Source organism: Myotis nattereri, assembly GCF_964212035.1.
Source record: "Myotis nattereri genome assembly, chromosome: 16".
Taxonomy (NCBI): Eukaryota; Metazoa; Chordata; class Mammalia; order Chiroptera; family Vespertilionidae; genus Myotis; species Myotis nattereri.
In genome coordinates, this window is record NC_138091.1 from 28,036,229 (window position 1) to 28,062,468 (window position 26,240).

Below are 26,240 nucleotides of genomic sequence, written 5' to 3' on the forward strand. Positions count from 1 at the left end.
AAGGAAAGAAACCTTCCCTACTCTCCCCATCACATTTCTAAAACACAGGGCTCTTTGTGAAGCTATGTTATACAAAACCAAGAAAGAAAAATAACTCAGAGTTCAGACTTCGTCATCCTCAATACACATCCATTGTGTACCATGAAATAATGCTATCAAAGAGTCTCCTTGATTCCTATGCATAAGAGAGTTTTATACCCTAGGCAAAGACTTAAATAGCTTGACATGAAAGATAATTTTTACATGAAACAGACTCAAATTTATCAACACATCACTGTTTAAGCTAATAAATTCCAATAGCTTTTCTCAGTCCCACCCCCCCAAAAAAAACACAACAAGGTATACAAACATCAGAAAAAGAGGAAGGTTACCTGAAAGAAGTTGAGCTCAGCATCATTGAGAGTGCCATCATTATCTTGATCAGATATTTTAAATATACGAGTAAGGGCTTTTATACAGGCTGGCTTCATCTAGAAATCAATGAGAAAAGAAACAATTGTTTTAATTAAAATAGCTTAGATTTTTAAATATGATTTTCATAAGGCTAAGAGTAATTCTGATTGTTCTCACCATCAAATACGTAACAGCAAATACAACCAGCATGAAAAATTAACTAAAGCAAAGCCATTTATTTTTATACTCAAACCTTTTTAAGTAAATGAGGACCAATATTTGGAATGATCGAATGCCCCCTGCATGACCACAAATCCTCCAAGGATAGGCAAGAGAAGTACATCTTTAGAGAATATTCATTCTTCCAGTCATATCTATATACTAGAGGCCTGGTGCACGAATTCATGCACGGGTGGGATCCGGCTGGCCGAGCTAAGGGGAGGGGCCACGGGAGGTTGGCTGGCCAGCCCCACCCCCGTTCGGGTGGGGGTGAGGGGCTGGTCAGGGGCAGGGCCGGCTGGGGGGAGGGGCCACAGGAGGTTGCCTCCCCTATGGGACTAAAATCAAACCTGCAATCTCTGTATGTGCCCTGACCAGGAATCCAGCTCACAACCCTTTGGGGTACCAACGATGCTCCAACTGAGCCACCTGGTCAGGGGCAGGCTTAATTTTTAATATGATCTTTTTGTTGATCCCAATCTGTGTTAAAGGTTGTTACTGTCTAAATAAAAGCTTCTGGTATAGCTTAGACTCAGTGCTTGTTCTTGTGTAAAACAAAGGATAGTCTCCAAATTTGCAGATTTTACTTCAAGCAGGTCCACCTACGAAATGAATAACAGATGGTGGTATTTTATTCAGGTGATTGGGGAAGGAGCAGGGGTGGGGTGATTAGCAGAACTAATAATAGCCCTAAGTAAAAAGCAATTAAAGAATTGAGAACTAACAGAGGCGATTTAATGTACCAGTAGGCTAAGGGCTCAGAGGTAAATCTCTATAGCATGAGACTGCTTCCCAAATTTTCTTGATCATAAGATCAAATTTCCTGGCTGAATCAGAAGGTAGTCTGTTTTTTTAACAAGTATGTCTAGTGACTATGATGAAGCAAATTTGGGAAATTCTGGATTAAGAGTAAATTAGAAAGAAGCATTCCAATTAAGAAACAGTAAACCAGGATTAAGGAAAAGTAAATCAGGGTCAGATTAAGGGGTAACTCAGATTAATTATTTATACCAGAGGTCAGCACTTCTTCTGTAAAGGGCTACAAAGCAAATAACCAACAGGAAAAATCAAGAATGTCATGGAAGTACTTATATAACAAGAGAAAATAAAATTTCTACAACATTTTTATTGATGAAATTCAAATATAATAAAAACAGTATAAATTTGCTATACAGGTCTACTAATGAGAAGAATGAAAATCTCCTAAGAGAGTTAACATTTTGCTAAGTTGGGGTTCAAAATTAGTGTTCCCTATCATAAAAACTGATTGCAATGTTTATCTGTAAAATTTTACATACTTTATCTTTGAAATATGTCTTTTTGTACAGTTACATACTGCCAGTACTGATACATATCCATACACATATAATTTTAATTGGGCACATTCATTGCTTGGAAAGCGTTTGCAGAATTATATTAGATTCTTTTCTTGATTTTTGCCTGCTAGCATGTCATTATACTGCAGCTTAGTGAGTCCTGATTGAAGGTTGGGTGGAAGCTCCTCAATTGCAGAGTCAAATGAAGTATGAAATGTGGAAATTTCTTTTGTGCTTGCACTGAGGTAACCACAACCCTCCCCCAAAATAATTTGAGCTTAGAACATACAGCTGCTTTTCCAACTAAAAACTGACTTTTTTCTTTTCTTGTTTTGGCAGGATAGGTAAAGCACGGATAACAAAATAAAACATCACAGTACAGTAATACACGTGGTACTAAAATACTGTCAAGTTATAGCTGTGCCAGTGCAATTAGCAGTGCGCCAAGCAGCACTGAGCACTGAGAAGTGTGAGTACCACATACAAACTCTGCTGCAACTACTCATCTCTGCCTTTGTGGCAGGAAAGCAGCCACAGACAAACATAAAGGAATGAGGACGGCTGTGATGCAATAAAACATTATTCATGAATGATAAATTCTAAATGTCACATAATTTTCCCATATCACAAAATATTACTCCTTTTGAACTTTTTTCAGTCATTTAAAAATGTAGCTCTGGCCCTGGCCAGGGCTCAGTGGTTAGAGCATTGGCCAGGAAGGCAAGCAATCAATGCATCTCTCTCACATTGATGTTTCTCTCACTCTGTCTCTCCACTTCCCTTCCATTCTCTCTAAAAACCAAAAAGAAAAAAAAGAGAGAGAGATAATGAAAATACAAAATGTATTCTTAGCTCATAGGCTATACAAAAAACAAGTGGCCAGACCAAATGTGGCTCACTGGTCAAAGCAGCCAACCGCTTACCTATACTATAAACTTTTCCTGAAAATATCTACAACTTTTTATTTTTAAATACTCAACAGTAAAAAGACAACTCAAGAAATAGCCAAAAGAATTAAATAGACATTTCTCCAAAGAAGATATACAAATGGCAAAATAACCACAAGAAAAGCTGAACATCATCATTACCCATCAGGGAAATGCAAATCAAAACAATAGTGAGATACCATTCACATCCACTATGGCTATCCTATATAATAAAAGGCTACTATGCAAATTGACTGAACAGGGGAACGACTGGTTGCTATGACGCGCACTGACTACCAGGGAGTAGACGCTCAATGCAGGAGCTGCTCCTGGTGGTCAGTGCGCTCCCATAGAGGGAGAGCTGCTCAGCCAGAATTCAGGCTCACGGCTGGCGAGCACAGTGGCGGTGGTGAGGAGCAGGCCTAAGCCATCAGTAGGACATCCTCTGAGGGCTCCCATACTGCAAGAGGGCACAGGCCGGGCTGAGGGACGACCTACCCCCAACCCCAAGTGCACAAATTTCATGCACTGGGCCTCTAGTAATAATATATTAAAAAAGTGGGTGGAGGGGAAGAAATAACAAGTATTGGCAAAGAGGTGAAGAAACTGGAACCTTCATATAATTTGGTGGTTCCTCAATAAGTTAAACATAGAATTACCATGTGATCTAGCAACTTCATTCCTAATTATACAAAGGAATTGAAAACAGATGTTCAAATTTGTGTGTTAATGTTTATAGCAGTTATATTCACAAGTAGAGGCCTGGTGCATGGATTCATGCACCAGTGGGGTCCCTTGGTCTGGCCTGCGGGGATCAGTGGACTTCCGCACCGCTGCAGCCAAGCCTTACCCGCCAGCTTGTCGGGCTTCAGCCCACTGTCCCTGTTGATCCTGCACAGCACGAAGTAGTGCGAGAAGTGACAGGTGACCAGGGAGGGGCCCGAGCTGGAGCCAGGCACCGTGCCGCTCCTGCTCATCCGGGCCCCACTGCGCCTGCCGCCGCTGTCCAGTAGGCTGGCTGCTGCTTTGCTGCAGTCTCCGTGCACCCGTCCTAGGGCGATACTGGCACACCCATGATTGCACAACCACTGCTCATTATTGCAGCCTCGCTCCTCGCACCCAGTCAGTCCTGATGCCAGGACCAGGAGCCATGAGCCCCATGTCCGTTGGTCAGCTGAGCAGCCCTCCCGCTGTGGGAGTGCACTGACCACCGGGGGGCAGCTCCTGCATTGAGTGTCTGCCCCCTGGTGGTCAGTGCACATCATAGCTACCAGATGACCAGTTGCATAGGCTTTTATATATATAGGTAGGTAGATAGCCATAAAATGTACAACAACCCAAAAGTCCATCAATAGATAAGTGGATAAACAAAATGTGAAATATAGCCATACAATAAAGTATTGTTTAGCCATTAAAGAAATGAAATGCTAATACATGCTACAACATGGATGTACCCTGAAAACATCACTATGCTATGTGAAAGAAGCCAACAGAAAGACCACATGCTGTATGAGTCCATTTATATGAAATCTCCACAAAAAGCAAATCCATACAGACAGAAAGTAGATTACTGGTTGCCCAGGGTTGGGGGAATGGGGGTAACACTAATGGGTACAGGGTTTCTTTTTGAGGTGATGAAATATTCTGGAATTAGACAGTGGTGATGAACATACAACTGTGTGAATATACTAAAACCACCGAATTGCACACTTTAAAGGGCTAAATTTTATGGTATGTGAATTTTAAATTCACATTAATTTACATTAATTCACATTAATTTAAAAAGTATATGGCAAAATATTTTCAATTTTAGATATTTCATTAAGGAATTACTGTGTTTCTTAGCTATGAAACAAAAGGGAGTATTCAAGTTTTATTACATGTTGTATCCATGTCAAATAACTACACAAGTTTTTTCTTTGAGTATGTTTTTAAGTTTATGGACTTTATAGTAGCAAAGCAAGTAGCTAAGTCTTTGGACTTCTTGCTGTTATTATTGCCAATTCTCCTGTTTGTTCTAATGACATTTCCTGAAATAGTATTTGATATGGAATACTTTTCTGAGTATTTAATGTGAATATCGTTGAAGAAAAATACCTAGAAAATGTAAGTATAATAAACAATAAATTTAAATTGCAGAAGTTTACAACAATACTTAAGAGTTACTAAAAGTCACTACCACATTAGAGTTAGTACCTATACATTCCAGCCCCTACTAACACAAACTTGGGGAGCTGGCGGGGGCGGTTACCTCTTTCTCCTCTGGGCAGTACAAGGGCCCTGTAGGATGAAGAACAGCTTTCTGGGCATAATAAAAGAGCTCTGATATGTTCTTCAGATTTTTTGCTGAACACTAAAAAAAAAAAAAAAAAAGTTTAAAATTTTACATTCCAAAAGCAATTATGAGAGTTAAAACCACGAAAATAAGGTAATAAGGTTCCTTGAAGAAACTGAAAATGCATTTTTCTCAGTGGATATCACAAGATGGTTGTCTACAAAGAGCCCAGAGGCCAACTTCAAGTTCTCTATTTTATTTGGTTTACATGACTTCACAAACAGCAGGAAATTTATTCCATCCCACATCTCCCCAGCCTTCTATTCCCAACCTCAATTAGTGAGAATTCACCAACAGTAAATTTCAAAATCAAACAAGGCATACCTCCACACAGGTTTCTATTTCAGTGTACTGGTTCATAATAGGAAGGATGGTCTCCATACTGCTATATTCCACTAGATCAGATTTGTTCCCAACCAATATCAAAGGCAACCTGAAATAAAGAGGGCACATTGTAATACTAAGGAAGACAACATACGTTAGATTTATATTTTAATGTACATTAACCCATTCTAACTCATAAGATATACTTAATCTCCCCAATATGAACCCTCTACTGTAGTCAGCTCAAGCCCACTAGAAAGCATATTCAACAAATACTTATTGAGTACCTATGATAAGCCAGGTACTGTTGTAGGCATTAAGGACATAGGGAAAGTCCATCCCCATTCTAATAGTGCAAATAGGAAAGGGACAATAAGCAAATAAACAAACAAGACAATTTCCAATTCTGTTAAGCACTATGAAGAAAATAAATAGGGGGATATGGGCTAGAGTAATGAAAGGGAACTAATTATATGTGATAATCAGGAAAAATCTTTCTGACAAGGTGGCAGTTGAGTCAAGGAGTGAAGGATGAAGTGGAATCTGCCATATGAAGAGCTGGGCGGTAAGAAGGGACAGCATGTACAAAGACCCCAAACTAAAAAACATCTTGTTTAGTCCAAAAAGCAAAAAAAATGCAAGAGTGGCTGCAGAGTCCGGAGCAAAAGAGGTATGAAATGGGGTGAGGGAGAGGAGCAAAGATCAGACACATAAGGACTTACAGATGTAGTAAGGAGAGTAGGTTTTATTGTAAATGTAAAATGGGAAGCTACTGGGGTAATGGCATGATATGATGGACCTTTTAAAATGCAGTCATTTGTTATCTTTAGAGATACATAGTGAAATATTTATAGGGTGATATGGTATGATTCTGCTGTTAGATTAGATACCGAGGTTGAGGAAAAGGCAAAAAAAAAAAAAAAATACATAGGTTTTTAGCTAGATAAAATGGGTGGATCTCCTGAGACAGAAAAGACTGAAAGCATTCTTTAAGAAGCAGAGCCCTAGCCGGTTTGGTTTCAATGGACAGAGCATCAGCCTGAGAGTTCAATTCCAATCAAGGGCAAGTGCCTCGGTTGCAGGCTTGGTCCCTGGCCCTGGTCAGGGCACTTGTGGGAAGCAACCAACCAATGTGTCTCTCTCACACTGATATTTCTCTCTCTCTGTCTCTTCCCCTCCTTTCCACTCTAAAAATCAATGGGAAAATATCTTCCAAAGAATTCCAAAGAAATATCTCTGTATAAATTATAAATGAAGATCCATAGTTTTTCAGAGAACTTATAAAGCACTCACATATGCATTATTTCATTGGATTCTTAAAAAAACCACAAGTATTATCCTCATTTCTGCTTACAGTTGAGGAAACAGGCTCAATGAAGTCAAAGTCTTTTTTGTTTTGTTTTGTTAATCCTCACCCCAGGATATTTTCTCCCCTGATTTTTAGAGAGAGTGGAAGGGAGAGAGAGAGAGAGGAGAGAGAGAGAGAAACACCCATGTGAAAGAGACACATCAACTGGTTGCCTCCCGCAGGAGGCCAGGATCAAATCTGCAATCCAGGTGCCATGTGCCCTTGACTAGGAATTGAACACAAGACCCTATGGTGCACAGGCTGACGCTCTACCCACTGACCAATGCCAGCCAGGGCTGAAGTCAGTCTTAAAGCTCATAAGCAGCCAAACCAGATTTCAAAGGTCGTTCACTTTCCTCCAAGTCGCATGCTCTTACATACCCACACAATGAGCAATCAATGACAAGGGAGAGTGTCATTCCTCATCAAATGGGCATCTAAGTGAGAGGGCACATACAGTGCAGCTGTAGAGGAATTCTAGAGCTGACACTTTTCAAGCAGTGGTTTGAGAAAGAGAAATGCAAGATTAATTATCAAAATATTTAATGTCTGAAATTATGAATCACAGGTCTATTCTGTACTTTGTTCTCAAATATTTGTGTTGCCTCAAATCACTTCTTCCAAAAAAGGAGTGTGTATGCAAACAGGTAGATAGACCTATAGATAAAACAAATCTGGCAAAATGTTAACAACTGGTGGATTCAAGTGAAGTGTTTATAGATAGATGTTCATTATGCTACTTCTTGCAACTTTCCTGTAAGTTTGAAATTTTTCAATATACAAAGTTGGAGAGAGAAAAAATACCTGCTGTCTTTGTCTGTTCTTTCATTTATGAGAGGAATCCATCGACTTGTTACCTAAAATGAAAATTAACAAGAGCTAAGCCACATGAGGATCTTCTTTGAAAAATACCCGACCTAAGACCCCTATAATTCTAAACTGGGGATCAATTTTGAAAGTGCCCCCATTGAAATTTAACTAAATATGGTGAAAAAAGTCATATAGTCCTACCTTATCAATAGAATGCTTGTTGTTAACAGCATAAACTATGCAGATGACATTAGCCTACAAGAAAAATGAACAAATTAATAGTATTTTATAATAACAAGAAAAACTTAGTACATCTCTAAGAGGAAAAAGTTCCTAAGGACTTACAGCAAAAATAGATACTCAAACTCAGCAATAACAACAAAATAAGTTAGAGAATAAAAAATAAGACTTAGAATCATCACTGTTATCCCACAAAAACCTATTACTATTTTTTAACTCATCTGTGATTTTGGGTTTTTTTGATTAATCCTCACCTGAAGATATTTTTTCCATTGATTTTTAGAGAGTACAAAAAGTGGAAAGGAGGGAGGGAGGGTGGGAGAAATAGACACATCGATTGGTTGCCTCTTGCGTGTGCCCCATCAGGGCCAGGGATCAAACCTACAACCCAGGTACATGCCCTTGATCGGAATCGAACCTGCGACTCTTCAGTACACGGGCCGACGCTCTAACCACTGACCCACACAGGCCATGTCACTAACCTGTGATATTTCTTGATGAAGTTGTTCATCACTCTGTTCTGCTTCTACAAATGACAAAGTAAAAAATAGTTTCATACTTTACACATGTCCATAAAAACGAATGGCCAGGCTAAAATCTATGCAACACCCATTTAACATCCCTCTAAACATCCCTTATTCCATAAGTCATGGTATAGTGCCAGACTAGGTGGCAAAGACAAGGGCAGGGCAGGGGAAGGGAAGGGTGATAAGGAAGCTGGCTGGTACTGAAAGACAGGTTTACAAGAGGATAACTCAGACACAGAAGTGCAAAAGGAACTGTGTTATAAATCTAGGCCGGCATCTGACCCAGAGTTGAGAAGGGTCAGGCAAAAGAGATCAGAAACCCAAGCTAGAAGACTGGGTGCTGAAAAGTCAAAAGCCTAGACAGTGTCTATCCACACAAGGTTAAAAGGCCACATGAGAATCTGGGCAATACAAGCTTAAGGTCTAGATAGCAGATATGAGTAATATTAACCAGGCCCCAGAAGCAAAACTAGAGCATGATAATGATGAGTCAAAAAATTCCCTCTCTAATGCGTATCTCTGGCCAGAACTGGTATCAATGGGCAGTTGTGCCTATAACCCCAAGGTACACGAGACATGCGTGATGTAGGTAGGAGGAAGCACACAAATGAAGAGCAAAGCCATTATTGATATATTAATTCAGATCATCTTATATTAAACGTTTTCCCCCCAAATGCCTGTTATTTCTGACATACAAACTAATATCATATGTAAGTCCAATTGCACTTTACACTATGCCAAAATAACTGGCCATTTTTAATATCTTTTCATACATTCAGTAATAATGGGTTTTGGCTCCAATTCTAATAGGGAAGTGAATCTAATTATATGGCTACACTTATCTAAAAAAATGATTCTATAAGTTAAGCTACAGTTATGAGACTGTAGCATCCACTCCCCTCAGCTTCTAATATAGCACAGTGCTGTCCAGTAGAAATACAATGCAAGCATATATATGTAATTTTTAATTTGCTAGTAGTCACCTTAAGAAAAGTAACAGATAAAATTACTCTTTTACTTAACCCAAAACATCAAAAATATTAAAATTTCAATATATACTCAGAAAAAGTACTAATGAGCTATTTTATATTCTGGCTTCATACTAAATCTTCTAAATGCACTGTATTGTACACTTAGGGCACACTTCAATTTAGACTAGCCACACTTCAAGTTTTCAAATAGTCACATGTTTCCGATTGCACAGTGCTAACATTTATTTTTTAGGCTGTATGAGATACCAGTTTGGCAAAACAAAGTATTACAATGTAGTTACATCCATTTAAAAAAATAGATTTTATTGTTTAGACCAGTTTTTGGTTCTTGCTCCATATAGCTTCCCCCACTGTCAACATTACCCATCAGAGTGGTACATGTTACAACTGACTCTTTAAAAAAGAGTCCCAGAACAAAGCACAATAATTTAATGATTAAAAAGTAGTAGTGTATAGAAAAAAATTTAAATTATAAGAAGCAATACAGATGTGCTTCTATTATCATATAATGTAAGCAACTTGACAACTGTTTTAACTATTATTTTATTTAAGACAAAGGCTGAAAAATTAAAGAACAAATTTAGAAATCAACAAATTCTGAAATTTAGAGCGCTTTCTAAATCATCAGAGCATGCCTGATAACAAATTATCCCAGAACTTCTCTCTGCAAACATGACAATTCAAGGAGGGTAATGACTTATCTACTTCTTGTCATTTACCATTCCTCCTTTCTTTTCATCATTATGGAACCCACCTTAGTAAATTAGGGAAGAGAACTGCAAGATGGAGGCTTTAGGTGGGTCTGGGATGGGGACTGGCAGGAAGATATAAATGAAACAAGAATGGTAAATGATCATTTATTGCTAGAGAAAAAGGGCCACTCCTGTTTAATATTTTTTAAACCTCAGTAAGTACCTTTTTTTAGATTACTGAACTAACCCTACAGGTTCACCTACAATAGGTCATTCATTACCTGAGTAATCTACGATGTGTGTTGGAACTCTCTCAGGGGTGACATCAGCTGGAATAGTGATTTCTTCTGCCCGAGGAGGAACCTTTATTTGAAAACAAATATAGAAGAAAAATAGGCCAACTTTGGATATGATAGATTAAAACTATTAACAGATTATGTAAATGTATCTATATATTAGCCCCTTTCATCCATACCTATTCTTACAGGTATTTGTTGTACTTTTAAATGCTTATTTTTGTGTTTTATTACAAATGCAAATATATATTAATGGTATATGATAAATCACTTTTTAAAAAAAGCTCATTTCTACCTGTGTGGGCACCGGACATAAAAGAATACTTCAGATCTGATGTAGCCTAACACAGTACTTAAATTAATTTGGTGTTTTAAACATTAGGTTTTTAAATGTTGAGGATAATAAAAAAGTTTTAGATGTAGAAAGTGATGTTGGCTACACAAAATTGTGAATGTATTTAATGCCCCTAAATTGTACATTGTAAAATCTAATGTCGTTTTCATTCTATTTTGTTGAAAGCTTGACATACTCTACAAATGAAGAACTATGTTAATCTAAAATAATCCTCAAATAAAACAATGTTATCAAAATACATTTCTTCTGGAAGATAAGGCAACATAATAAGCCTTATGTTTAATGATCCCATTTTTTAGAAATACTGGATGATTTTTAATCAATTAAAAATCCCTTATTCACACTCAAGAGGACTATGCTAAAATGACAATTCTAAACTAAGTTAAACTATCATAGAAAACTTTTAGGTATTACATCCTGGGTGATCATAATTAATGTTGCTAATTCTATAAACCACAAAGGAAAATACACTTCATTTCATAAATTAAGCAGTAGTTATTTAACCATGTTACTTAAGAGGGAAAAAAAAGCGAAAGAAACAATGAATGGTCATATGGCCACTGTTGAAAACACTATTATATCATACATCATATTCCTGTCTAAATAATGAAATTATACAGATATTCCTACTTAAGTAAGAGTTAAAAAAAAAGGGGGGGGGGATCAAATGTAAATTGTGGCACAAATAACACCTGCAATGTGAATAAAGAAAATAAAAAGAAATAATTTTCATCCCATTTGCACTGATCCCATTCCCCATAACAATATCCTGATTTTACGTAAGGCCTTAACCAGCAATCCCCATACTGGAACTTCCAAAATGTAAACAAATATATTACAAGTAATAATAAAAATCACTTTACTTTTAGTAACACTCCCATTAAGCTTATCTCATTTGAGACCCACAACAATCCTTTGAGGTAAGCAGGCAAAGGCAGAATGAATTAGTTTCTCTATTTGTAAAATGATGGAGGTGGATAATATTAAAGGGTTTAAAATACGTGTGTCAGAATCCTAGTAGTTCTAATGCCTCAAAGACTAGGGGGTGGCAGATGGAAGGCAGGTGGGGATTCAGCCCTTTTGCCCTAACTTCAAGGAAAGGAATACTCATCTGTTTTATGTTTTGGGGTTATGAGCAACATTTTATGTTTAAGAAACAATTACACACACACACACACACACACACACAAAAAAAAAAAATGAAATGATTACACAGATTAGATGACTTCTAATATCCCTTTCAGCTCCCATATTACATATGAGACTAATAAGGCACAGAGATGACAATATTCCAGCCAAGGCCAAAAGTATAGGAAATGCAAAGGACTGAGGTGAACTCAGATCTAGGGTGACTCTTTCTCCTACACCGTATTTCAGGGATGTCTTGTATAAAATAATATGAGCCTTTTCAAAAATCACAACTATCAGAAAGGAAGCACACGCAAAAAAGGCAGAATTTGTTTCATTTTAGCTCAATTTTGAGAAATTTAAAACATTTTAAAAATAGCAAAAGAAATCAAAATGTTTACCTCCTCTGGAAATTCTTCACTGACCAGAGACATAATCAGTGATGTCTTCCCAACTCTAGCTGTGAAAAGAAAAACCATTACTTTAATAGAGTGTTCAGGTTCATAAGCTCATAATTCAGCAACCACATAGAAAGTCTGTTATTTGTTAGCTAAAATCAGAGGCATCCAAATTACCACATTTTATTACAATACTTCAAGTACATCTTTTTCTTCTGCTTAGAAAGTTATACATACTCATTGTTTGAAACAAAAAAATTATCAAAATTTATTATATGTAAGTAAAATTCTCCCATAATGTCCTCATTAACAATTTAATATAGATAGTCTCCCAGATTTTTCCTACACTCAAGTTAATATAATAATTTACCACAGTGGAATCATAGTATTCATACTATTTTACAATCTTCCTTTTTTATTTAATTATGTATTTGGGCAGTATTCCATGTCGTATATAAAAATCTCCTGGGAGAGGGAAGGAATTCTGTATTATTTAATGGATACAGAATTTTTGTTAAGTATGATAAAAAGTTTTAGATCTAGACAGTGGTGATGGTTACACAAAATTGTGAATGTATTTAATGCTCCTAAATTGTACATTTACAAATGGTTAAAATATTAAATATTATGTTTTGTATATTTTATCACAATTTAAAAAAGTAGCAATCATAAATCCATTTTATATTAATATTTAGAAAGCTTCTTACATTAGTTTTGGATAGTTGTATAAGAATCCATTGTATGATGTGTCATAATTAATATAATCTAACAATGAACACTGTTGAGGTTTTTACTTTTATAAACAATGCTACAATGATTATTTCTAAAGGATAAATTTCTAGAAGTTGAACTCAAGTTAGCATGCATAATCTTTTTTTTAAAATATATTTTATTGATTTTTTACAGAGAGGAAGGGAGAGGGATAGAGAGTGAGAAACATTGATGAGAGAGAAACATCAATCAGCTGCCTCCTGCACACTCCCTACTGGGTATGTGTCTGCAACAAAGGTACATGCCCTTGACTGGAATCGAACCTGGGACCCTTGAGTCCGCAGGCTGATGCTCTATCCACTGACCCAAACTGGTCAGGGCAGCATGCATAATCTTTTATGTTTTTAATAGATATTGTTAAATTACCTCCAAAAAAGAATAAACCAATTTACATCCTTACCAATAAAAGGTCAGAGTGCATATTTCTGTACACCCTTACATTCTTTCTTTTTTAGGGTATCATATTTAAAGGGTTAATAAGAGCAAAGAAACTTTCTCATTACATTTTCTAACCTTGAAAATTTTTTAATGCACAAACTTAAAAATCTTAATTTTCATTCTGAAATGTGCTGTGCATTCTCCTCCCTTTCTGATCATATAATTGCTATCATTAGACATCCAACTGCTTATTAACTAAATCCTTTTTTTATTCTCAAGGAAAACAGTCCACTGCCTATTAATCTCTGCCATAATAGCAAATTCCAGTTTCCAAAAGTAAAGTCTAAATATAAAGTAACTGGAAAATTTTAAAGTTAAGAGAAGTCACATTCTTTTTTTTAAATGACTAAAAAAAAAAAAAGATGAACTGAAAACACAAGTCAAGTCTTTGGAAAAATAACGAATGGCTGGAGAGTACTGGTCCAAACAGAGGGTGTGCTGTGAACAAGTGAGGGCTGCTGGTGGAGGGACAAATTAGATGGTCTAACAGGTGCCTTCTAGCTCTGATTTCTTCGGTTCTTTTCAACTGACTGTGTGAGAACACTTGGGTCTTTTCCTAGTGGCTGAGAGTAAACACTGTCACTGAGTTCTGACTGTGTCAGTGAACTCAGAGCCCAACATCACAGAACTGCTAGAACCTAGTCATCAATGTCAGCTGGTCCAGCTCCCGCCAAATATGTTCTGATAAAGAACCTAGGACCCAGAGACAGTTATTTTCTCAAGGTCTCACTAAAAGATTAGTTGCACACCTAAGAGAATAACCCATCTCTTGATGGCTAAGCCAGTGTTCTTTTTCTTATGCCAGACTTTAAAAAATATTGTTAACACAAGTTAAAAATACAGAAAAGGAATGGTGACCCCCTAAAGTCAGCAAACACTGAATACACAAATACTACCTACGTAAGTTAATTAAGATACTCACTGATTCATTGGTGACTAATTCAGCAGCTCTGGCTCAAATTTTTTTTTTTTAACTTATTTTAAGAAAACTTCAGACTTACAAAAAACTGCAAAAATAGTACAAAAGAGCCAGGTCTGTCCTTTAACCAAATTCCACATATGTTAACATTTAACCACATCTGCATTATCATTCTCTCTCTAAATATATATAGTTAAAATTTTTTTTTAAAACCATTTGAGAGTAAGTTGCAGACATGATGACCCTTTACGCTAAAGCACCGTAGTATACATTTCCTAAAGACAAGATCGTTCTCTTACATAACCACAGTGCATTGGCAAGATCAGGAAATTAACACCAATAAACACTATCATCTAATCTAGACTCTATCACACCTCACATTCGTCCCACTATCATCTTTTATAGCAAAGAAAACTCTTTGCTTTTCTGACCAAGATCAAATATTGCATTTGGATATCAGTCTCATTAGTCCCCTTTAATCTTTAGTTCCTCAATCTATCATGACCTTAACTTTTTGAAGAATACAAGCCATTGAATTTGTACACTATCCCTCAATTGGGTTTGTATGATGTTATCTCATGATTAAGTCCAGGTTTTGCATTTTTGGCAGGAATATCCTAGAATTGATATTGCACCCTCCTCAGTGCATCACAGCAGAAGGGAGTCTTCCCTGGATCAAGACTGATGGTGTCAATTTTGTCCCGTTACTGGTGATGTTGGCTGTCATCACTTGAAGGAGGTGGTGCCTGCCACTATAAAGTTATTTTCCCTATTGTAATTAATATGTATCTTAGGAGGAGATACTTTGGACTATGTTAATATCCTGTTTCTCATCAAACTTTTGCCCACTGGTTTAAGCAGTCATTCATGATGCTTAAATTTTGTTTCTATCAAACCTTCTACATTACTTTGCATTTTACTGTAAGAAAAAAACTTCCCTTCTGATTCATATTAGCATGATCTCATGGATTATTCTATGATTTATAAGCTGTTACTGTCACTATTTGGAGGCTCCAATTGTTCCAATTTACTTTTAAAATGACATTTTAAAGTATAAATCAGCATGATCCCATTTTATTTTTATTTTTAATTTCTTTTAGAATATATTTTTTAATCTCAATATAATCACTAGTGAAGCTTTTTTGCTACAATCATTACTTTAGTTCCCAAACATGCTACAAGATAATTTTAATTCTTCCTAGAAGTGTTTGGTAGTTCCGACAATAAGACTGAATGCTACAAGGCAGCTTACGGCTGGTTACCAAGCTATCACACCTGTCTTCTTGGCCCCCTTTTCAGGAAGGTAACACTGAGGTGTGGGAACACCCTCTCTCGGAGTCAGCCTGGGCGGTGGCTGTGGTAAGCCTGCAGGAGATTGGTGGACCTCGCTCTAACACCACCAGTCTTGCTTCCCTGGGTCAAGGAGTGGCCTGTAATCCTGCTTGTCAGATCACAGAGCTCCTTCCATGATTTTATTGTCATATAATCAAACAAAATATGAAGCTTAGAACTGGATCACTTGACCCTTTCTCTTCTTATCTCCTCCCAACTCAAAATGCTTGCATCTCTGAATAGCCAGCATTCTCTTAGATCTGCAGTTAGGCTCAACACATTCAAGCCTCAGCACAATCTTCTTTGTAGTTTTGGCCTTTTTTCAGTCTGTCCACCATAGCCACTTTGCTCCTGTCATAATGCCGCTTTCCCTGTGCATACAGAGAATCCTTGCCCTTCTTGTACTGTGTTACTTTGTGGGGTTGATGCTTGCCACACTTCTTACAGAAAGTTCGGCGGGTTTTAGGAATGTTCACCATGTCTGCGAGAGCTATCAGCAGGGAAAGCAATCCCATTTTATTTTTAAAATATGTATTTGCATAGAAAAAATACACCAGGAAGGATATATATACCAACAGTGGTTCACTCTGAAGTAAATGTGATTGTAACTTTCTTCTTTGTGCTTTTCTATATATTTCCCAATTTTCTAAAATAAACATAATTTTTGTTAGTAGAAAAAGGTCAACAAGTACTATTTTATGTCATTTTTGGTAGTCAAAATTGGCATATTTTAAATTTACAGATGGCAACTGAAATTTACCTAAAGGTTGACATGTAAAATGCGTGCTTTCATCCCTTCAATAAATATTTCCAGCAATTCTCTCTGCCAGGCACTATCCCAGGTACTGCGGGTACCATTCATCGAGGTCGTCTCTACTTTTTAAACTTTCATGGAGATTATAATCCAACAGACTTATAAATTTTTCACCAATAAAGAATACTCTTTCTACAAATCAGCATTAAAAGCACAACTCAAAAACTGCGGCTATCTTGATTCACACTTCCTCTGCACTTAGCCTTCAAATTATGTCAAATTTTCCTTTGAAATTTTTATTCATTCTTTCTTCTCAGTTCCCAGTTTCCCTATGGTACTTTCACTGAAACGCCTCCCAGTTCCCAACTTTCGACCTCTTCCTCCTATCTCTCCTTACTAATTTATCAACAGTACAAATCCCAGTCTATGTTTTTCGCACATTCTTTTCACTTACCAACTCACCTGATCAAAAAAGCCTTCCTTGACTCTACCACATCAAGGTGAAACTATTCTACTTGCCTTTGAAAATCATACAAAATTTAACACAGATCATCTATGTAATCTCATTTCCCACTATTCCCCACATACATGATTTGCATTTTTGGCAGGAAATAGGCCATTCTGCTCTGTATAAGTACAAACGAGCCATGATGAATCCTGCTTCCCCGCTGGGTTGTTTCTTTTCTTCACCTAAAATGCCATTCCCCCTCTTCCCTCTCCAGCTCCAAATATTAACCATCGCTCAGGACATCTCAAATTCTATCTAAACGCTAAAGACATCCCAGGGCTACTATAGCTCTCCCCATCTTCCTTTGAACTACAACTGTGACACATAACTTGCATCAAACTATTACGAATATAAATTACATAATATGTATGCATTTACATTAACACAATAACCATGTATTTGAAAACACTAGATAATGAATAAAATTTTCTTGATTTTATATGAATGGGATAAGGGCCTCTAGCATATCGACCAGACTGAATGAACTGTTTCACTTGATTTCACCTCCCCAAACACAGCAGTATTTGGAAGCTTCAGCACTGCCACTGGGGAGACTAGTCCCACCTCCTAGAGATTCTGAATTCTCCCTTTCAAAGCTTTTCTTAAGAGCAAATGAAGAGCTAGGAGTAGTATAGAAAATGCAATTTCATTTATAAAATTACTTTGTTCAACTTGTTTCTAGTAAAAATTAAAGGGTGTTGCAATTTCAAATAATATTAAAGGAGGGTGTGATACAATAAAGAATACACCTGGCCTGGCCAGTGTGGCTAAGTGGTTGAGCACTAACTTATGAACCAGGAGGTCAGGGTTTGATTCCTGGTCAGGGCACATGCCCAGGTTGCAGGCTCGATTCCTAGTACAAGGCATGCAGGAGGCAGCTGATCCATGATTCTCTCTCATCACTGATGTTTCTCTCTCTCCCCCCTTCTCCTTTCCTCTGAAATCAATAAAAATGTATTTTTTAAAAAAAGAAGAAAAAGAAAAATACACTTGGTCTTTATCCACAGTTCCTGGCATAGAACTTCAAAATCCTTTGGCCACTGCCTCAATGATAGGAGTGTCTTTTGTTAGTCCCTTTCAACCATGCTTGAGTTTATCTCCATGGAATGATGCATTGGGGCTAAGAGAGGGCTGAGATGGCTTCAGGATGGAGGCTGGCAGCTAGAAAAACCAACCATGTTATTATAGAGTTGGAACTTTCAGCTCTACCCCAAAACCTCCAGGGAAAGAGTAGGTGCTAGAGCTCGAGTTAAGTCACATGGCCAATGACTTAACCAATCATGCCTACATAATGAAGCCTCATATAAAAACTCTGCACATTCAAGCTCAGGGGAGCTGCCTAGTTGGTGAACATTGATGTACCAGGAAGGTAGTGCACTCTGACTCCACAGGAACAAAAGCTTCTGTGCTCAGTACCCTTTCAGACTTTGTCCTGTGCACCTCACCTGGCTGTTCATTTGTGTAATCATTAAGTATAGACTTTTCCTAAGTTCTGAGTCATTCTAGTGAATTATAGAACCCGAGGGGGTTTTGGGAAGCCCCAAATATGTAGTCATCCAGGAAGAACTGTGGGTAGTCTGGGGACCCCACTTTGCAGCTGGTGTCTAAAGTAAGGGTAATCTTGCCCTGGCTGGTTGCTCAGTGGTTAGCGCAATGGCCCTCAGACCCAAGGATCACAGGTTTGATTCCCCACCAAGGGCACACACCTTATTGCAGGTTTGATCCCCACCCTGGTAGGGGCATGAACGGGAGGCAACCAATCAACGTGTCTCTCTCATTTCTATGTTTCTCCCTCTCCCCCTACCCCTCCCCTCCTGCCCTTCCACTCTCTCTAAAAAAAAAAAAAAAAAAAAAATCAATGGAAAAAATTCCTTGAGTGAGGATTCAAAAAAATAATATAAAGTAAGGGTAATCTTATTGGAAACACTGACCTTGAACTTGTAGGATATGATGTTAGCCCAGGATAGTAAGTATCAAAATTGAATTGATCCCTAGCTTGTTTGGCTCAGTGGATAGAGCATCAGTCTGTGGACTGAAAGGTCCTGGGTTTGATTCCAGTCAAGGGCACATGCCCAGGTTGTGGGCTCAATCCCCAGTAGGGGGCGTGCAGGAGGCAGCCGATCAATAATTCTCTCTCATCACTGATGTTTCTATCTCCCTCTTCCTCTCTGAAATTAATAAAAATATATTTTTAAAAAATTGAATTGAATAGTAGGACACTTGTGTCTGAAAATTGTTAGAATGCAGTGGGCATGAGAGTTTTGTATTTATAAAAGAAAGTGATGACTCAAAAAACTGAGAAGCACTGTAATAGATCTTCTATCCAAGAGTGTGAGTTCTACTCAGATTCATTTGCCACCTACTTGGACCAAGACTTAAGTGGGGATAATATGGAAAATGTATTAAACAAGATAGACAAAATTGCCACATAAGAGTTATGGATCAAGTGCTATGTTCAATCACTCTATTTAAAGAAAGGAAGCGGGGGCAGGAAAGCTCAGAAGAAGGGATTATCTACTTCTCCCAGAGATCTGGAAACATAGCAGGGAATTTAAAATGAATAATCACTTAAGGCACGTGTGTTCTTAAGACAGTATTGTGCCTGTGTAATACCTAGGCAACCTTCCAGAATATCACCAATGGTTTCCCAAAGGACTCCCTAGCTGTCCTTGGTGAAAACCTGGTATTTCCTACCAGCTACTTAGCATCTCCAGAAAGACTAAGGAACAAGTATTTCTCTGTCACCCACAGGAAATAACAGGAAACATGTCTTTCTTGTCCATTGTTGAATCCCTAGCTCCTAGCAAATGCACTTAGTAAATGGAGCTGTATGGCCTAGTGGTTAAGGGCACAGATTTGAAATTCTATGTTTGGCTACTTTTGAGGGAGAGAGGGAAATGCAATGGGGAGGGAGCTTCACCTTACTGGTTATGTTTTATTTCTTAAGTCGGGTAATGGGCATTTGTTGTATTATTCTTTATACCTTTTAAATAAATATTTCACCAAATAAATAAAATAAATAAATAAATACAGCCGTTGGAATCAGACAGAATTGGACTGAAATCTTAGTTCCAGCACTTACTAGTTGTGTTTCCTAAGGCAAGCCTCAGTTTGTTCATCTATAAAATATGATGCTGAAAAGCTGCGTTGAATTGGTTAAGAGAATTAAGATGACAGATGTATAATGCTTAGGACAATATCTGACACACATATGGTAGTTGTGGTGATGATGATGGTGAGTTTGAATTAAAGGAGTTAAGGGAGCACTGGAATGGGCCAGAAAATGTGGATTTGGGAACCTGCTTTGTCATTAATACTGTGACCCTGAGTTGTCATTGACTCTCTCTGGGCCTCAATTTCCTCATCAGTTAAAAAAAAAAAAGATTAGATGGTATCAATGCTTATAGTCTATGATTAATATAAACTATCCTATAGTAGTACTCTTAGAAAACAGGCCTATAATAGATGAAAAAAATACAAGTTATATTAGGTCACAGACCCAATAACAGCCTAGAAATGGCAGACAGATCTCCAAATTGTACATTATCTGGTTAATTGCATATGGGAAAGTGATTTGGCAGAAACATCTATATATATATATATATATATATATATATATATATATATATATAGATCGATCTATATATATATATATACATACTAGGGGCCCGGTGCACGAAATTTGTGCACTGGGTTGGGGGGGGGGGGTGTCCTTCAGCCCAGCCTGCCCCCTCTCACATACTGGGAGCCCTCAGGCGTTGACCCCCATCACGCTCCGATCGCCTGAGCAGCCCCTTGCCCAGGCCTGACGCCTCCGCCAGAGGTGTCAGGCTTGGACAGGGGACCCCCATCTCCCCCCGATCACTGGCTCTGGCCCCCGCCCAGGCCTGAGACCTCTGGCCCAGGAATCATGCCTGGGCAGGGGACCCCCATCTCCCTCTGATCGCTTGCTCCACCCCCCCACCCCCCCCGCCCAAGCCTGACACCTCTGACCCAGGCTTCAGGCCTGGGCAAGGGGACCATCATATCCCCCCAATCCCCAGCTCCGCCCCCCACCCAGGCCTGATGCCTCGGCCAGAGGAGTTGACCCTCATCACCCTCTGATCACCAATCACCGGATCGGCCCCTTGACCAGGCCTGAGGCCTCCAGCAGAGGTGTCAGGCCTGGGCAGGGGACCCCCAGCTCCCCGCGGTTGCAGGCTCCGCCCCTGCCCAGGCCTAACGCCTCTGGCCTAGGCGTCCGGCCCAGGCAGCGGGGACCTGCAGTGGCAGCGGGGGGCGCCGCGATCGTGGGCTTCGCTTTAGGCCCAGGCAAGGGACCCCTAGCTCCTGGGACTGCCAGCTTCGACCGTGCCCAGCTCCCATCGCTGGCTCCACCCCTACTTCCTGCTATCACTGGCCAGGGCGGCAAAGGCGCCTGATTCTCCGATCATGGCTGGGGGGCAGGGCAAAGGCGGCCCCAGGGCCACCTTTGCCCTGCCCCCCAGCTCTTAGCTCCCCCCTGGGTTTCCGATCACTGTCAGTGGCAGGGGGCTTCTTCCTGCTTTCCCTTTCGCCTCTCTGCATTGTGCCTACATATGCAAATTAGCCGCCATCTTGTTGGCAGTTAACTGCCAATCTTAGTTGGCAGTTAATTTGCATATAGCCCTGATTAGCCAATGAAAAAGGTATCGCCGTACGCCAATTACCATTTTTCTCTTTTATTAGTGTAGATATATATATATACATACATACATATATATATGGCTAATATGCTAAGTGTCCAACCATCCGGGTAATGATGTCACGGAGCAACGCCTGGCTTCCTCTCCCTAGCGATGACTAGCCTTCTTGCAGTTTCTTTAGCCCAGGAACATGACTTGCTTTATAGCCAGGTGGAAACATTTCACACTTTAACCAAATGTTCTCATGTGCCTCATTTCATTTGATCTTCACAGAAGTCCTGGAATAGGTAGATAGGAGACTCGATGGAATCCTATTTTCTTTTCATTAGCTGGAAAAATGGAGATTTAGAAAGCTTAGAAACTTGACCCGGCTGAAAAGAAGAAATGGTGGACCTTGAAAATGACTTCAGGTTTTCTCACTGCACAGAATATAGTCAAACACTGCTGCAGTTAAATATTTTACCCTTTGTTCTCCCTGCCTGACGTACAATAATAATCTGCTTTGTGTTGATATTTACTGTTGGGTTGCTGACAATTACCTGAAAGAGAAGTTGGGGTGCTTCACTGGGCTGGAAAAGTTTAGCTAAATCAGAAAGTAGGTCTAATTAAGCAAGTTTATTCGATATCTATAAAGGCTAAGTTGACCTGCACATGCGCGATACATATAAAGCTCTCGCTGGCACCAATCGCACACATGTGTTTCCATCTGTCACTGTCGATTGTGAATTTGATTGACACTCCTATTATAAAGGGCACATAGCAATATTAAAATATTTCTTCTAATTAATTTCCTTTCAATGTGCACGAATCCATGCACTGGGCCACTTGTTAATTTATAAGACCAAGTGTGACTCGCCAAGCCAATATGGGGTCCAGGAACTTCTAGAACTTGACTTTTATTCAGCATTTCATAACTTTTTCCTTAAATAAGTCCTTTCATCCTGGTCTTGTTTAGGGTCTTTGCAACCTCAAACCTTCAACTAGCTCAAGGTAGTATTTACCTCAACATCCATAGTCGTCTATCCTAATTCCACACCATTATGCAAAACGGAGGCAAAAGTTATCTTATTTAAAATGAGCGATTATCCAGCATCAGGAAACCTAGAACTCGGACCTCCTATCTATTTTTTTCTCTCAGCGAGTGATGCTGCAGAGCAACAAGAATACATTAGGGAGGGAGCCCTAATAAGGTTCCTTGCAAAGAGTAATCACCCCTCTGATTGCAGAGCTCTCTGTGGATCACCAGGCAGGAGAATGCCTCTGCTGTGAAGTCCAATCAAGTCCACCGGGCCTTGTCCTTTATGCAATTTATTTTAGCAGGCAGCATAACTTCTAGGTGCTTAAAACAAACATTTTAGAAGATCCAATGGCTGTACAATTCCTGTGACCTTTGAGCGTCTGGGCTTTTCTGGCCACAGTGGAGATGTTCCCCTACTGTCTCCAAAGTCACAAAACTCCCAACACTGATGTTCCCAGAAACATTTCCACTTCTGAAGAACTCTCCTGGATACCTTATATCTCTCTATATTCTTAGCCTTATCTTCCATGTTAGGAGTGGGAAAAATGAATTTGATACTCAATAACTCAGATGCTCCTTGGTAATCAAAAGGAAAACAAATCTCACTCTTGCTTGGTCCTTGAGAATTCTAATACTGTTAAGCCTTTGATCCTTCTCATAATCCCCTTTTTAGAATTACCATTTAAAAATTTCGCTTACATCCCACCACTCCAAGGCCCTCACCAGAAGAAGCCTACCTAACTTTTAACAGTTCACAATGTTAAAATAAAATGATCGAAATTAAATCAATCACGAACATGAAAAAGCCTATTAGCTTTCAAGAAAGTTAAGGACTTGTTCTCCTTAATCAGACTCACTGAGAATCCCTTAGCAAAATTCAGGCCTTTGACAAGTGTTCTCTGTTAACTTAAAGTCCCCTCCCTCACCATAACCCTTACAATTCTCCCTCATCTCTCTTCTTAAAAACTCAGAACAACCCTTTCCTGGCCATAGTCCCTTTCTGTTTTTCCACAGACCCCCTAAACTCCCAGAGATATTCTCAGAAGAGAAAGACCAACATTCAAAGGAAATTCAAATTTCTTCACAGCTCAGCTCAGCAAGGCAATTCTGGCTGCCTACCCAGCAGCAGGCTCCTGCCAAAGTACAAACCTGCCACTAGGTCTATTCCAACAGGGCAGGCCCCAGAGATGGGAAAGGAAACACCTTGGCAAGACAGGAGGTATTGTAAAGGCTACAAGTAAAGGGCTTTACTGATGTTTGCTTGTATAGACATATAAGACAGTGGTACCAAGAGTGGGAATACTTCAATTTATTTATTTGAATATTATCTTTTAGAGTGTGAATTTATTTATTTATCCATTCATATCTTGTCTCATTAGGTAGAGAATATAAGTCAGTTTAGCACTCACAACAATAAAACAATTCCATCTAGTTTCAGAGGTAAGTGCATAATAAAAGGCCTTTTAAAAATCAAAGAACATAAATCACTTCCTCATAAAAATCCGAGGGCAATTTCCTTTTTAAAAATAAGTTCAAAATCAGAACAAGAGACAGATTAGTGAACTTGGGAGAAAATGAGCATGTCTTCATTAGTATCATTTTGGGTTTCCTTTCAGAAGAGCAGTGAGATGACAGATACTTTAACTAATAAAGGATTACATAGATGTGATTTAGTTAAGAAATGTTTAAGTGAAACTAATCTAGGGCTTTTTGCTCCCCTTGTGCCTGCCTACCTAATCTTGAGTGAGACTATCAAAAAATAACAATAATAATAATAAAGCAGGTTTAAAATTAAAATTTCAAGCTAATTGAGAAATGAATGAGTGCCTTGAAGATAAGGAAAACATTTTAAAAATATTTTATATTTAAAAAACATTTATATAAGCCTACATTAAAAAAAATCCCTTAAAAATGGCAGATACGAGTATAAACACTACACATTTTTAACTGATAAGAAAATAAAAATTATTTCCACAAAAGGGGCAAAATCCCAAGCTCTTCTCTAATTGCTGTACCAATTAAATTTTATATTTACTATAAAATAAAGTATATTTTATACACTATTGTTTTATAACAAATATCAATAAATTTCATTTAAAATTATATATGAGAAGATAAGTATACAGTATTTAATATAAATGCTAATATGAAGGACAAAAATATTATCCTTTGTTAGCCAGCCATTTGATGATCTCTCTTTCCTTTATTTTGCCTGAGAAGTATTGAAGTATTCTATAAAAACAAAAAGCATGGCCACAAGTATGCCCAAGGACAGAAGGCCTTTTGATTCGCTTCGACACAACATGCCACAGTCTGTCTGGGACTCCATGCTTCTAGATGATCTACTAGTAAGTAGGTCATCCATGGGAACATCACTCATCACTATAGAACTAATTGTCTAGATTTATCCAGGCTAAAATTTTCTTTGTCCTTTCATCACATCTTTTGAACATCCAGTTCTAAATGACGGCAAATTCCTAATATTCATGAAGCGGAAATAACATTTTCTGGGTCCAATTACCGCCCTACCAGCCATATTGGCTATTTTTTCTTGATAACAAACACTGTATGCTTCAAAGGGACCTACTCCTCATTTTTTATTTGTGTCTTTATTAAGAAGCCGTGTTGGCTCTTCCTAAGTTATTGTAATTAGAATACACAGGGAAGAGGAGGGTGACTATGAAAGTGTATCGTTAAGTGGAAAACTTGAGCATTTGGGAAAATAGATGAGCATCATTCCAGGGGAAAATATTATTGACCATATGCAGATGATGCGGGCCTGCAGAAGGACCAATGCTGTGATCTATCCCTCTCCTTCATACCCGATCCACACCAGGGCCCAATGGTGCCAGAAGAACAAGAGACAGTGGAGAAAGGATGCTTCAACATCCTTGATCAGAAAATCAGGCAGTAAACACAGTCTATTTGAAACTGAGCAGTTTAATCTTCAAATATTCTAACGAAGACCAGAATGGCTTTAAAAGGACCACAGAAAGTTTTTTGTTTTTCTAAAATAACTATTGGCTTAATTCCTGAAGTCTCTTTAACTCTTAACCCTAGCCTATACCTAAAGAATCATTCCCCAACCCCTTCAAATCTCTAAGATGAACCTCTGGCGTTTCAAAGAGAAGCTGACTTCGTTTGGCGAGGACAATAATTCCTGGCAGCCAAGACATGGAACAGACATGCATTGTCAGTGTAAGTCACCGGTCTACTTTATTGCCAGAACATAGGAATCTCCCAAACGAAACTGAGCTAAGGACATGGGACAAGAGACTGGATGAATGCTGCCTCTTCAAATCCTACCAATAACCACAGCAGACTGGATTTAAAAAAGGAGAATGATCAAATTTTTATATCTGAGAGGAATGGTTTGGAAAACAAGGAAAGCCTAAATAAATGGAACTAACCTGAACTCACTCATTCTTTCAACAACTATCTGAGTGCCTACTTTGTGCCAAGTCTATTCTAGGCACTGGGAATATCTAAATAAACAAGGCAAATACCCTGCCCTCATGAAGCTTACTTTCTAGCCCA

General features: G+C 38.5%; 1 protein-coding gene and 1 pseudogene across 7 annotated transcripts in view; both read right to left on the reverse strand.

Moving 5' to 3' along the window:
* RHOT1 (ras homolog family member T1) overlaps positions 1-26,240 on the reverse strand; it is a 57,531-nt gene that overhangs the window by 27,385 nt on the left and 3,906 nt on the right. For all 6 annotated transcript variants that reach the window (XM_081110659.1, XM_081110657.1, XM_081110656.1 and 3 more), the window contains exons 2-9: positions 12,303-12,361; positions 10,404-10,485; positions 8,394-8,437; positions 7,873-7,926; positions 7,666-7,718; positions 5,514-5,622; positions 5,106-5,207; positions 372-470 (exon numbers count right to left, since the gene is read on the reverse strand). In XM_081110659.1, the coding sequence (XP_080966785.1) occupies positions 372-470; positions 5,106-5,207; positions 5,514-5,622; positions 7,666-7,718; positions 7,873-7,926; positions 8,394-8,437; positions 10,404-10,485; positions 12,303-12,361 (602 nt within the window). The remainder of the gene's footprint in view (positions 1-371; positions 471-5,105; positions 5,208-5,513; positions 5,623-7,665; positions 7,719-7,872; positions 7,927-8,393; positions 8,438-10,403; positions 10,486-12,302; positions 12,362-26,240) is intronic.
* LOC308532959 (large ribosomal subunit protein eL42-like) lies at positions 15,820-16,238 on the reverse strand (annotated as a pseudogene). The gene has a single exon. The product of its transcript is annotated as a large ribosomal subunit protein eL42-like (transcript).